General features: G+C 40.1%; 1 protein-coding gene across 1 annotated transcript in view; it reads right to left on the bottom strand.

Moving 5' to 3' along the window:
* The window catches only part of SPATA5 (spermatogenesis associated 5), a 178,600-nt gene that overhangs the window by 110,394 nt on the left and 53,098 nt on the right, over positions 1–15,108 (bottom strand). The window contains 1 exon segment of the mRNA XM_010292540.1: positions 5,639–5,765. Within this exon segment, the coding sequence (XP_010290842.1) occupies positions 5,639–5,765 (127 nt within the window).

Below are 15,108 nucleotides of genomic sequence, written 5' to 3' on the forward strand. Positions count from 1 at the left end.
GACACGGCGATTACATTTACATACTTTGATTCCTGCTCTGAAATACTTTCCTACCTGTTCTAGTCTTGCAATGCCTACAAAGCCCGTCTACAAATACTGATTTCAGTAATCCGGTATCAGGCAGGGCAAGCAGTTTACTTCATCTCCGGTAACCTAGCAGTGCCAAATTAAGTATGTAAAAATATTTTACTCTAGTTAGTGTTTACTTAGTACTGATTTATTCAACTATTCTGCCAAGCACTAAGTTTCCCAGCACCATCTCCTTCTAAAAAGCACCCAGTTTTGTGCCCATCTTCAAAATCTGGATGAAATCTGCACAGAATTAATGCTGAGAAATGTCAGCCAGAGACATATCCCCCTTCCTCTGCTCATATTGTATCACTGCAAGGCCAAGGGACACATGACTGCTCATCCTTGAGCCAAATCCAATGCAGAGCAGAACGAAAAGCTAGATATTTACATTTCCCTGTCCAGAGTCCTAAAGCAATGTAGCATAGGTGGGACCTTCTTCCAGGCACAGCTTGATTAAGGGGTTTCCCACCCGAGTACTAGGGCCAGGGGGGGGGGGGAAAGAAAAAAAAAAAAAATCAAAGTTCACCTTCACAATTCCATGTACAACTCTATCTGTGTTCATGTACCTAAAGCAGCAGGAAGTGGTTGGATGGTTTGTTGAGAAGACTGAGCCAGACACTTCTCAGAGGTACACAGCAGGCACAAGTTAAAGCAAGCTAGGCTCCTAGACATAAGGAAAGAAATCTTCCCGGTGAAGGTGGTCAAACAGCCCAGCAGGTGCCCAGAGGCTGTGAAGTGTCCATCCTTGGAAAACTCAAAACTCTCCTGGGAGCAGCCTTGAGCAACCTCACCTAACACTGAAGTTGACCCTGCTCAAGCAGGAGGCTGGACCAGAAGACTCCCAGGGGCTCCTTCCAACCTAGACTGCTTTACAACCTTTGATCAAACAGTGGGGTGGAGGGGTGTCACACAGGGAAACGTAGCACATGACTGATGGATTATGTGGCTTGTAACTCTACAGTCCTACACTGTATTTGGGAAAACTGAAATCCTATCAAGTCCAGGCTGTAATATAGGAAGAACCTTTAGTAAGGTATCTCTGACCAAAATGGAAATCACAAATAAGCAAATATGTAAATAAGAAAATATATTACATGGTAGTGAGTTAAGTTTATGCTAAATATGCTTGTAGCATCATCTGCTTTATAACAGCACATAAACATTTCCAGACAATAATGAATAAATATGCAAGATTCTTTCCTATTCCTTTTAACTTGTAAAACTGCAAACCTAAATATTTGAATTTCTTCCATAAGCCTTCAGAAAGACAGAACTTTGATGTTTTTAAAGAGGAAAGATTATTTACTTTTGCTGCAGGCAAGAAATTATAATTTCTTCACTGATTCTGCCAAATGGCTCTATCATGCATTTTTTATTTTCATCAAAACAAGCCACTTAAATTAAGGTTGTCCCATAACTACACAGTAATCAACATTTTGAGGGTCAGATCAACTTGATGAACCTCTGTTTGACTTCTCTGCCCAACACACTCCTCCAAATCCAAGTGAACCACAGGGGAAGGGAGTTTTATTCCCTTTCCTCATGCTTAGCAGTTGCCAGGAAGAATATAGGCCGCAGTTTTATTTTGTTCACATAAGCAGAACACAGAACTCGGTAGTATCCACTTGGTTCTTAAACTAAAGCAGCTGAATTCAAACCCAGTGCTTAATACAGCAACTTAATAAACCAACAGAGCTTATCTAAGGAACAGCAAAACTTAACAGGTGAAGGAAGAGAGGGTGGAAGAGGAAGGAAGTGAGAAGGAAGCCTAGGGAGCAGGAAATTTCTAAAAAGCAAAATAAATATACAAAAGGAGGCAGCAAAATCCTCTGGACTGGCACAATATACAGAACACGTTCTTATACCAGCATGCAAGATGCTTCAAGCCCTCTGGTATTAGCAAAGCATTTGTGAAGATTCAGCTCTTCAGTATTCAATGTACCAGGATAGTTTCTGGTTTAAGCTACGCTGAAGTCCATGAATGTGGGGACAAAATCCAGACCATCATCAATCTAGAGACAATGGGCAACGTTGACAGCACAGCATCTCATTAATCTTCATTTGTCTTCCACATCCTGTCATTCTTATGCAAATAGCATGTTTGAGGATACATCTTTTCTGCAGCCCATGATAAGGACAACTGAAGCTCTCAGGAGCACCAGGATGTCGTCCTAATACCATAGGCCATCACTTCACTCAGAGCCTCGTGTTTTACATCACAGCTAATGTGTTTGACATTCAAATTTGACCTAGCAGGAGGTAAAACTATCTGATGCTGCAGCAACATGCATCTTGCTTCCTGTGCTAAAACATTCACCAAGGTCCCTGGGGATTTGACAGTCTCTCCTCCTTCTGTGTATCCCTGCTAATGGAGATTGAAACAGTGCTTCAAGAGGAAAAAAAGATATCTGCACGAGCAGGTAATGATAGCAATTCACCCTTCTGACCCAAGAAATAAACCCAGTACTAAAAGGCTACGAAAACAGGTTCCACTAAAAAAGACAAAAAAAAGGACACACAAATCCTGACGAGCTGGTCTAGGTTTTCTTCCATGGAAATCTGTCAGACTACACTGCAAAGCTTGTCCACGTGTATGACTGAATAGAACATTTAATTTCAAGCTAATCAAATTATATACAGTGTTTAAAATATTTTATGCGAGGTTTGTGGGGATGAGTGATCTCTCGTGTTAGGCCAACTGATACATGGGAAAATACACAGAAGCTTTGAATCATAAACAGCTCCCTAAAGTTATTGCAAAACATTTTAGGTATGAAAAAAATAACTCCTGAGTGGGTAAATCAAAAACCAAAAAGCATTGTTCTAATTATTGCTCATCAATTCTACTTACAGAATGAAGAAGAAAAGGGAAGATTTTACTATTATTACTGACTCCGAGTGTTTTGTTTCTGTATCATTTTCAAAGAATGTTCAGAACATCTTGTTCCAGAATATTTCCTTTCCAAGAGAAATCACTTTCTCTATCATACATGGCTGAACACAGTACGTGCCGTTTTTGTTTTCTTATGAAAAACAGAAACTATCCCAAAGTATTTCCAGCGTCACATGAATGGGATGCAAAGTAGCTAAGTGCTACAAACATGGGACACAAAGTTGGAATAATATTTCAATACAATCATGACATCTTAGAGAAATTAACTTATTAACAGACATTTGTAACAAGTCAAAACAAGTTTACCATTAAACATAAAGTCTGACTCAAAATCTATTCACTACCTGAAAGCAACACACCGTAGTGTTTGCAGGGATGATGAAGTCTGCACTAAACTCAGGGGAATACCCTTGCATTTGATTTTTCCCACGTGCTGTTTTCAAGTTACAGAAGATTAATCATCACATATTTTCAGTTAAGAACGAGCCACATAAATGAAGATGCTGAATGGATTATTACCAGCTTTGTAAGTATATAATATAAAACTTACAAAGCGTGCATTCCTCAAACATTTCTTGGTTTGAAAAACTAAGTCACAAAAAGTATACCAGACATCTTCCCAGCCCCTGAAAGTAGAGAACACAGACTGCCTTGTGCCTTTATACCACATGTAAAGTTCATGCATTAAAAATTACTGTACAGTCATCATACACCTATGAAAACAGGACACTCATTTACTGTAATACATAACTGAACTGATATTTCCATATAAAATATTAAATTGATTTAACAAAATGTTGCCTTTTCAGAGGAATCCCTGATCACAAAGTAAACTAAAAGCTGCTACTGAAAAGTTTCCCATTAAGTGAAGTTCACAATACAAACACTTTCTGGTGTCAGTCTTCTCCTTCTGGGGGAGGAGGGGGGGGAAAGCACAACATATGCACTGCAAATACTACATAGACCCAGGAGAAGATGGTGGTCTAGTATAGCCTGTCCGGTCTCAATGAAACACAACGTGAGCAATACCAACTCAAATGGTATTTTGTCCCTTTAAATCACAGTTTAAAATCCCCCTTCCTCCAGATTGGTGAAATTTTGCTCTGCTATCCTGTAAGTGAATGCTTTCTACAAAATTACCAGAACTTTCCTCCCGCCCATAATATCTTGGTAAAAGCAGTTTTCAACAGTTCTCGGTATTGCAGGGTGGCACCCTTAACACATGGCAGTACTGACAAAATATTGCCAATATTTCAGATAAATACTGTCCCAGTATGCCAGTATTTCAAATAAAAACTAAAATATAAGAAAACAGCATTCATCGTGGGCCCAAGAGAAATCCAGCAAAAGGGATAATGGCAGAGAACTGAATTTCCAAGCAGTGATGGAAATAACCCAGCACAGTGTTGAACTGACTCAGAAGGAAGTTTCCTTTCTGTTCAGAGTTTTTTTTCAAATTCAGCTTAGGCTGAGCCCAGAGAATGGTCACCAAAGACAACTGAAATCAAGTTGACAAAAATGGAATCTTGAAAATTTCCATTTTGCACAAGCATATTTTTCACTGATGAGTTTTACGGACTTTTATCTCTTTGCTAGCTCTACTTTGCCATGGCAGGCACACAGGTAGTGTATAAGTAAGCTCTAAGTGAGCCTTCATCAGGACACCATCAGCTGTGTGGCTCCCTTCAGTTCAAAAGGGAAGAGGCTGTGTTCTGGAGCCAAAATACAAGTGTTTTTTTTTCCCTCCAGACTTCATGTGTATATGAGCTTTACTTTAGAAGTGTGTGCTTCATATGTATTTTATGCCTGAATGCTCCAAGACAAACAGAAGAGATTACTCCAGGAACAGCTTAAAATGGGAGAATTTGTTAACAGAAAAAATATTTAAGAAACTTCTAAGAAACCCTAGAAAAGATCAGGAAAAATAAATTTCATTAACTTGTCATCAGATTCATGAATGTTGTGAAGGTGAAAAGTTGTGGACTAAAGAACGTTACCAACACTACAAAACGTGTCTTAAAGGAAATCACTTCAGGCTGATCCGTCTACTGCACTTAGCTGTGAGAAGACACAGCAGTGGTAGACAGTTTTAAAGTGGATTTTCTAGAGGGCTGCTGGGTTGGTTTTGTGTTTGGAGGTTTTCTGCAGTAAGTGTTACAACCCTCCCTTTTTTACAAACTTGCAATGTTCTTGTCACTCCAGCAGAGCTGCCGCAGGATCTAAGGAGAAATTACGCTGTTTACAGTTGGAAACCGTATTGCTGGCAGCAGGCTAATGGCACCGAGGAGACATTTAATCAAGAGGAAGTAACTAATGAAACCAACAAACTCCAGCAAACTCCTGCATAAACAAAACAGAAGCAAAAACCACAGAAGCAGTTTGACAGAAATGTTGTTGCACAAGTTCCATGAGCTTGATTTAAGGAAAATTTCTTCTAGGAAACAGACACTTAATGCTATCACAAAACATTTCGGTTTTGTTAAAAATTCTGTAAAGGGGGAAAAAAAAACCAAGGGACATAATCCTTTCCTTTGCCTCGTCTTCATTTTCAAACTTCTACTCTTAATCATTACATTGATTAGACAACAGTTTGGAGAGTAAAAGAGAATGGAATTATACTAAAATGTGGTCTTCTCCAGAGAACAGCATATACGACAGTGCATCTATTTGTACCTTGTCTATCATGTCCGGTCTGTTTGTAGCTGCCAAAATTGTCACGTCCTTCAGCTGTTCTATCCCATCCATTTCCGTTAACAACTGAGCCAAGACACGGTCTGCTACATTGCCAGCACCTGAAGAGCTAATTTAAAAAAAAAAAAAAAAAAAGTCACAGCATTAGCTTTCCCTTCCTAAAAAAATGAAGAAAAGAAAAAACATAAAGTTCTTTTCAATTTGCAGGGATCTTTTTTTTTATCTTCTTTCTGAATTTTATTTCCACCTTCAATCCCTGAAACAGTACCAGTCATATGAAGTGAGTACAAGCAAATTAGAGAATTAGTCCTTCAAAAGATTTCTTGGTATCTGATAAACTAGCTGCAGTGGTTTTCACTTACTACCCTGCTATGTAGGTTGTAAAGAATTTAACAAAATGTTGATGTCTGGAATAAACATTTTAAGATAACTGAATTCATGCAACTTCTTTACTAGTCAGACAAACTTTCATTTTTAGCACCATCCAAGTGATTGCAGTATAAAAAAATTAGGTAGGTATGTATTTTGCAGAGTTGCTCTACATTTTTATATTCTCATCAAATGAGGATAAATCAAGTGTTGACCAACTGCCTCATAATACCGTTGTGCTTTAACTCAGCTGATTTTCCCTATATCAGGAAAAAAAACCCCCACACAAGACTGAGAAACACAAAACTCCAGTTCTGAAATCACAAATATGTGAAAAACCTAAACAGACAAGGCATAAATTATTCTAGGCATTTATTTTTTTTAGCCTCAGATTAACTCTGGTAACCTTGAAGTTTACGGAGAATTTGCTCAAATTGCTTAACTATATGCAACAAAAAAAGCATTACAGAAATAAACTATTATTTTTTAGCTTCTAATATTTTAAAATGAATAACCAAATGATGTACCACCTTCTTCCTAGGCAATTCTGACACATAAGTATGTGTGCACATACATATATATGTGTGCATATGCACACATGTAACAGAATGCAGAAAAAGACAACATTGCATAAATCAAATCAAGATACCAAGCACATATGTTGCAATAAATAATACAACTCATGAATGGTTGTGTTCTTTATAACATCCTTCTAATTCTCCATAAAGAGGCTTTATTTCTATTTTTCACTCCTATTTCTTTATTTTTATTTTTTATCACTACACAAGCGATATGTATGTGTTCCTTGCAGCACCCAGCTCGACATAAATACAGGAGGGGCCAGGGCAAGCGCAGGCAGTGGCTTGTCCCAAAAGTTCCCTCTGCTGAGCAGGGGCAAGGAAGCTGAAGCAGGCTGGGGAAAGCAGCTGAGGCTTGCCAGATAGCACCAAAAATGCGCGTTTTATCCTCCTTTGCCAGAAACTAGGAGCCCTGCTCCTAGTGCACACCAAAAGCCTCACTGTTTTCGACAAAACCTTCCCTTGCGGACGGCACACATGCCCCTACATGCTCCTTCACCAACAGGACTGCTCTTCCAGGGCTATTCCCCCTTCCGCTGCACACGGGAGGGCTTCATTTCTCTACCCTTAAACAGGCCCTTTTCAATACTATTTAAAAAAGTTAATATCTCTCCAGTTCTCCCAGATCCCTCAACTTCATACTAAGAAGTGAAAAGAAGTCTGATACTTAAAATGAGGCTGGGTTTCTTCCTGCAACATATATTTTTCTAGCGTCACCCCAAATCTACATAGGACTAAGAAAATCTTTTAATCTCAAATTTTTTTTTAAGTGGTTTTCCAAAAGTACTTTTAAATGTTTATACATATGTACAGGCACTGACACACGCAAATGCAGTACAATTGTGCTGCTGAACATTAGTTTCCAAAAAGAAATACTACATTTTAAAATATAAGCACTCTAATTATTTCCAACAAATAGAGGATACACACGTATAGTTGCATAGTTATTACAGACATATATAGTTGCAGCACTGCCATTCACCACCAGCATGCCCGCAACCACAGTGCTTCCTAAATGTCCCAGAGCCAAAGCAACAGTAATGACTCCATCGCTGCTGTGGACATCTCCTCCAAATAAATTCTCTAGCTTTCCTATTCTACAACTGGTTCTGTAATCTTCCAGTGCAGAACAGTTAACTTATCAGACCTACTCTGGAAAATATCTTTGAGGAGTTATAATAAATGTTGGCTAACAGAACATTTAGGCTGCTAAAAAATATGAGAGAAGGGACTTGGGTTAGCTAGTCATCAGCTTTTCGGTTTGCTGCAGCCGCGTTAGAAATTCCCAAGTGATATTAGAGCGTTTCTAACATACCCGTGGGTCACGGTCCCATTGACTTATAGAGGGCTGAACATGATAAAACACTTCAGGTGTTGGACAAGGATAGTAAATGCTTTTCGAAGGACACAGAGCTTAAAGGAAATTAAAATCACCTTTGTAACATGAGCTAGTCTCAGTAGGGATTCAGGCCTCCCATCTTGCATAGGTTTCACATTTACTTGACTTTATACCCAATAGACTGCACACAAGAAAAAGCTAAGCAAAGGAAAAAAGTAATTGTAAGACTGGGACCAAAATGTTAACATTACATGAGATGATCTGAAGCTAGAAGACTTTGGGGGAGACGCTAAACTTTTTCTTTTTTTTTTTAAGAAACAATGAGGAAATATTTGGTTTTAAAGAGAGGTGGCTAAAACGGATATTACATCTTTCACCCATATAAAAATTTCCCTTACAAGCTTCAGCCAGAAAAAAAAGAAGTGTTTATTCTAAAGAAAAAACCCACTGTTGCAGGGAAATGCACACTGCAAAGGCTTTCATGCATAATCAGAAAATTGCAGTTGAAAGTAACTGATGGCGTAATACCACTCAAACAACGAAGGGGGACACCAGTGCAGTATTAGGGGCTTTATTATTATCTGTTAAAAGTGGACTAAAAATATTTTAAAACCACGCACACAAAAACTATCAATAATAAAAACAGTATCAAATGAAGAGATGTCTGGGACCTACGACACCAGGAATTTCCAATTTCAGTGCTTTTATTTTCATAGTTCACTAAAGTGTCATATGATGCACCATTTTTAGCACAGAGTCTACAGCAAATTAGCTTTTGGCTTAACAGGATACCCTATAAAAAAATCACAGGCAGGCACAGGTTTACAGTGAGAGATCTCTTTACCAGCTGCTCGGAGCTGCATCGGAGCCGTACCATGCGCTCCAAGAGCTGTAGCGCTGCCTAAACTGTTAACCTGAAGGGTGACACGCAAGTATGCATTTTTCCATTTTCCCATGATTTCCCAGCAAAGGTTTCAAAGTAACACAGGCAACGTTCATTAAGGCTGCCCGGACTTCTGACGCAAACGGCAGCCAGAGAAACAAATTATGATTAGCCCTCCGTCCCACGGAGGCATCGCCAAAACCAACTTCCAGCCAAGGGGGTGTCTTTGCCCCCCCCCTCCCATCTGACCTCCGCACATTGATGTCATCATCACAACTGCATGGAAATAGTCCTCAAAAGGCACGTCCTGGTACAAACTAATTTCCTGTCAACACGCCGCCTGCAAATCCAGGCAGTCAGAATTAAGCCCCTCACATAATCCACACAGGGCCATGTGTGCGCGGGTGCACAGATGCAAGAGCCGTGCCCTAACCAGAAATACCTTGAACTTCACAATAAAAAACGTGTGAGCAAAGAGGCGTCTTGCTGCTCCATAAGGGCCTGAGAATTTCAAGTAATCTCTTGTGTTGCCCTAATGAAATACATCAGTCTGTAGGCTATGTGTTATTTTAATCTTTTTGCCAACCCCACTTTCTTTAAAACACTCAATGAAGGAGTTTTAAGGGGGGGGGGGGGGGGAGAAGGTCTTTTCTTACTAGTTTATTACACTATTTAGAGGCAGATATCCTTCCCTCTGTATGATGCTTCAGCTAATCCTGCAAATGTCCCACCAGTCTCAGACCAAGCAGACAAGTGCTTCTGCACAGGCACTTGACTTCACTTGACCACCACAAAAGCTTCCTGAATGGCAAAGGCCTGTCAGGTAAGACATGGATTAAAGCAGACTATTGAAGATGACTATGGAGAACAAAATCCGTTCTTGGTATTTTACTTTAGCTAAAGGCACTGCCAATACATGTTTTGACAAAATAAAACATGCATTCTACAGTGTACCAAAGCCTCACAATTAATCTGAGTTAATTCTCACCTTGTCCGCTGGAACTGAGAGACCATGAGCCCCAGCTCCAAATTTAATACAGCAGGTGAGGGCTCTCCATAGCACCTTTTCTTTTTCTTACCTCTTCTGGCCTTATCCAAGGACTGTTCTACCAGCTGGATTCAGATCTCAGCAGGCACCAACATTTCCCCTTGAACATCTTAAGCCATCTCATGCTTCTTCCTGGGGATATGAAAGGAACTGCAGCCTGACTCTATCACTGTTTCAAGGACTACGGTTCACCAGCTTACACAGTTCTTCAAGCCATGGAGATTTTGCTTCCCAACATAATCAGATGTATGAAATCACCAGATTTAACTCTGTTACCCTTCTTGCTATAGGCATTCTTTTGACAGCAACCAACTCGTTTTGTACAGTTTTACTTATTTAACTTCCTTTTCTTCTCCTCCCCCCCTTATCGAACAGATGTTTTAATATTTGAAAACTAAAAACAGTCTGAGAATGCAGTCATGGTTTCACTGCATGATGAAATTTAGTAAGCATCGCCACTGTGAGCTAATGCAAACATACACTTGCACCATCTGACAACCTAGAACACTTCCCAAAGCCAACAGAATGAGTGTTTTTTTTTCAGAACACCAGATGTCATTTTCATTGGAAAATGTATTTAAGTCTCAATGACCATTTAAATCCTGCAAAGAACCAGTGACTCTCCATCCCACCACTGACTTCAATGGCACTGAAGCCTGTCTGAACACTTTAGCTTCAGAATCGGGACCTTAATTTAGTTAGGCTGCTAAACTGTAAATGTGGAAATGCAGGAAATATTCACACAATAACATTTTGAGCACTCCTAAATTCACAGAAACTGTGAAGCTACAAAACCAGAAGGAAGTCTGGGAGGGCCCCTCTCCCAAAAGGCCCTATTTCTGCACAGATGACCCTACCTCAGGCAGATCTGTGAGGTCGAAGAGGCAGACCTCAGGAGAAGTATCCAGGATAAATTACTGCAGAGGGATTAATCTCCATGCAGCTGAAATCTATAATGCAGGTTTTGTGAGGAGGGAGTACAGCCCACCTTCTTTTCCAAAATGTTGTATCAGGCGAGATTTACATACAGATAAAAACGGCCTTTGTTAATTTTTTTCCCCTAACAAAAGAATTGCAATCATCACAAAAATTTACAGATTTTAAAAATACTTGTGGATGTGATATCATCTCAAATAATTCTTTCACTGGAATCTCTGGAAATAATTTCCTATCAAAACAAATGTAAAACTCATTGACATGACAAAATGGTTGGTATCAAAAAATTAATATAGGTTGAAATAGACCTTTCTGGCAGGACTCTCCACTACTCCACAAACTACCGAGGTAAAAGGTTCCTGAAATACCAAAGCCCCCTGCCAGCACACTCCCACGCGAGAGTCGCCTCGCTCGCACAGTCTGAAGGATTTTTATTGAGTCTGACATTTCTGTCAGGGCTTTGCAGGGGTAACCTGTCAGCAAGGAGCACCTGCCAAGTCTGTCTTTTCAGTCCAACTGCCATGATCGTAATTAACTGTCACACTATTTTATTTCCTTCCCTCACAAATGCTGGTGAAATACAGCTTTGGCAGTTCAAGGTTTTCCACAGCGGGGGCGGGGGGGGAACCAAACTACTCCAATAGTATTACCAGAAAAATAATAATTGCAGCATCTTCCCAGATATTTCACTCAAAAATTCTATCAGTGGGGCATTTTGTCCAGCAGAATGGACACTGCCATGCCAATTAGAAAAAGCAGGCTCTTCCACACAGATATACCCTGCTGAAATATTAATTCAGTCAGAATATTCCTGTATCTAAAGATAGCAGAGCAGGCCCTTATGTTAGCTTTGAACTTTGTTTCCCTTGAATGCAATTGGGGCTTTAAACCCCAAACTTTACTAAACATATTAGGTTTACAGAGACATGCATGTTTACATAAGCAGCACAATAACACTATTTTTTCTCTATAGCCATTTTCCCCTCCCCCTCAAAATCACAACACCTTTTACATCGCATACTTATTTCTGCTTACAAGTACCATTCCTGTTTTGAGTTGCAAAACTGTCACCCACAATTACCAACTGATTCCTCTACGTGCATGCACTCAAAACAAAGGAGGTATTTCATAAAACAAAAAGGCATAGCAAGCATACCTAGGCCTAAATGATCATTATTAAAAAAATTGGCCAAATTCACTTCTGGCACATGTATGGTACAACTACATTGCCTATTATTAATTCAGACCATAACAGATACTACAGGCTTGGACTAATTAAAATGTCTAGGAGAGCTATACAGCATGCAAATCTTGTATGTTATCACTTAAATATTTTGGTTATTCATTAAAAAAAAAAACCACCACAAAAAACAACTAAAAACCTCTTCAGTGCTAAGATAAGAAACATCCCCCATAGCAGGGCATTTTCCTGCCTGCGCCATCAGAAAAGTCTGAAAAGATAATCCTAAAACCTTCTCTCCATCAGCACCCTACAATTAGATGCTGTCGTATTCTGTACACACCTGTATCAGCTATTACTATTACCCACTGTATTGTTTCGCATCTTCCCCATTTCTTCAAGAGCAAAATTCAAGTACTACAGAAGGGAAATCTCCAGAGGAAACCTGGGGAAGTCTGGGAAATTCAGAGACCAGACAGAACATTTAACTTTATGGTCACCTCCAGGCCAAAATGGTGTTCTGCCAAGTCGATTCACTGATTAAGGGCAATTCATGTCATTTTGGTTTTAAGACATTAGAAAAGGATAGAAAAATAAAAGAACTCCTAATACTCCTTGAGTGGCCTCGAACTTCTAAGCAAGTTTCCTAAATAGAGAAGATGAGCTTTGTGAAAACAGTGCTCAGCTGTCAGCAGGTCACTTTGAAACAAATTGCCTATAGTCTGCTGCAGAAACAATCTAATTATCCTCCACGGTCATACGACCAGCCTCTTCCATTTGCCCAAATTTCTTATTATTGAAGCTTCCAGGAGTTAGTGAAGTATGCTCAGAAAAATTAAATGCAATTTCATGTGAGAGAACAGGAAAGGAGCCAATTTGAGACAGGTTTGGAATCAACAGCCTTTCTTCCAGAGGGCCTTCCCCAAGCACATCTCCCAATCCTTAAGTGCCTAGGTGGTGAGCCATTGTCCATACCCATCTGCCTGCAACTAATTCCAAATGCACGTCCATGAAAGACGGACGTTAGACCTCGCTTTCAGCTGGCCCTGGCACTGCCTAGCTGAAACAGCAAGGATGCTAACGTCAAGAGTTCTCCTATTCTGTTAACACTGATGTTGCCTTAAAAACAAAAAAGCCCAAAAGCACGCCTGATGCACAGTAAATTTCCCACTTCCCTTCTTTCCGTTTTCCTCAGCATTTCTCCTCTGTGCATTCCTAGAAGTTACTCAAGTTGAAAACTGTAATCAATCATGCCTACCAGGAAAACAAGTACAGTTTAAGTTGGAAGTATTACAGACCTAGAATTAACTAACTAGACTGGATTTCATTTCATTATAACAATATTTAAGTATATGAGGTTCACCTTCATCTGGAATAAGTTTCATTTACAAGTTTTAGTTACAATTCTGTTCCCCTTGTATTTCATTTAAAATTAAAAAAAAAAAAAAAAAAAAAGAGAAGAGAAGAGACCTTCAATCGTTATAATCCTAACCGTGCAGGCAGTTGTAGCCTGCTTGGGCCCATTCAGTGTGGCTAAGCTGATGTTTTTCCATAGCCAAAGCCACTCCGAGAATCGCAGTGGTCACCATGTATGCCGAGTTCTGATCCGTCTAGTCCTGTTACCCACTTCAACTGGGCCTCTGGCAGGAATCCAGACAGAGGCTTAAATTCATGTCTTTGGCTGAAGCATCTTTCTGCAGGTCAACTTTGCCACAGCATTCCCAAGCCCTGCAGAACAGGCTTACCTATGTTAACAGACTTGATTAGTCCCTCTAAACCCTGCACATTTATCCATGCACTTGAAAGACTTCAAGAAAAGAGTTTACAGATCCAGCCCCGCTTCCACTAATGCCAATGAAACTCTCTACTGAGTTCAAATGTCTGAATTATAATACAGGCTGGCAAAGTTAGAAATTATTGTTTTCTTTAAACAAAAAGGAAGAAAAACAGATTTAAAACACATTGTGATAAAGGATTCTTGCTAGACAAGCATCATTAACAAGTTTGTTTTAAAATGAAAGGGACTGCAGACATTGATCATATATGTACACAACCTATGCGTAATGCTATTTGTAAAAATTGCTATTCCAGAGCAAAGTACAAGATTTACTGTATGATAAAATCGTTTCAAAACTTTACTTTTTCACCACTCCTTGCTAGACTTAAAATAGAAAGCTGGCACTGGACATGCAGCTTTTTTCCCCAGACAATATTTCTATTTGGATACCAAATTCCAAAACTTTGAAGAATTCAGACAGCAGTCACAAAAGTTTTGAATGCCTCAACTCTCTATCACATCCAAACACAGCTCAAATATTGTGTTTTGATATCCAAACACAGCTCTGCCTCTCTATTCCACTCTGGTGAGACCCCATCTGGAGCGCTGCATCCAGCTCTGGAGCCCTCAGCACAGGAGAGACATGGACCTGTTGCAGCAGGTCCAGAGGAGGGCCACAAACATGATCAGAGGGATGGAGCCCCTCTCTTATGAGGACAGGCTGAGAGAGTTGGGGTGGTTCAGCCTGGAGGCGAGAAGGCTCCAGGGAGACCTTATTGCAGCCTTCCAGTACTTAAAGGGGGCTTATAAGAAAGGTGGGGACAAACTCTTTAGCAGGGCCTGTTGTGATAGTACAAGGAGTAAGGATTTTAAACTAAAGAGGGTAGATTTCAACTAGATATAAGGAAGAAATTTTTCACAGTGAGGGTGGCGAAACCCTGGCCCAGGTTGCCCAGAGAGGTGGCCGATGCCCCATCCCTGGAAACATTCCAGGTCAGGTTGGACGGGGCTCTGAGCAACCTGATGTAGTCAAATATGTCCCTGCTCACTGCAGGGGGGTTGGACGGGATGGCCTATAAAGGTCCCTTCCAACCGAAAGATTCTACGATCCTACGATTGCAGGGAATGAGCTGATGTTCTCCAACTCAGGGACAACCAGCACCAACGTAAGCCAGAAACACAAAGCTCCTTGTCTGAGCCAGCTGCTAGAATCAGGTCCCTCACAAGTATGGCACAGGGAAACTCCATTTCTTCAGTGTATACTTTGTTCACTTTCTTTTGCCTTTGCATTACTGGTGTTAGGGTGACAATATGTCCTCCAGTCTACTACTGGTATTTTACC

The sequence above is a fragment of the Phaethon lepturus genome, unplaced genomic scaffold (assembly GCF_000687285.1).
Source record: "Phaethon lepturus isolate BGI_N335 unplaced genomic scaffold, ASM68728v1 scaffold3328, whole genome shotgun sequence".
Classification (NCBI taxonomy): domain Eukaryota; kingdom Metazoa; phylum Chordata; class Aves; order Phaethontiformes; family Phaethontidae; genus Phaethon; species Phaethon lepturus.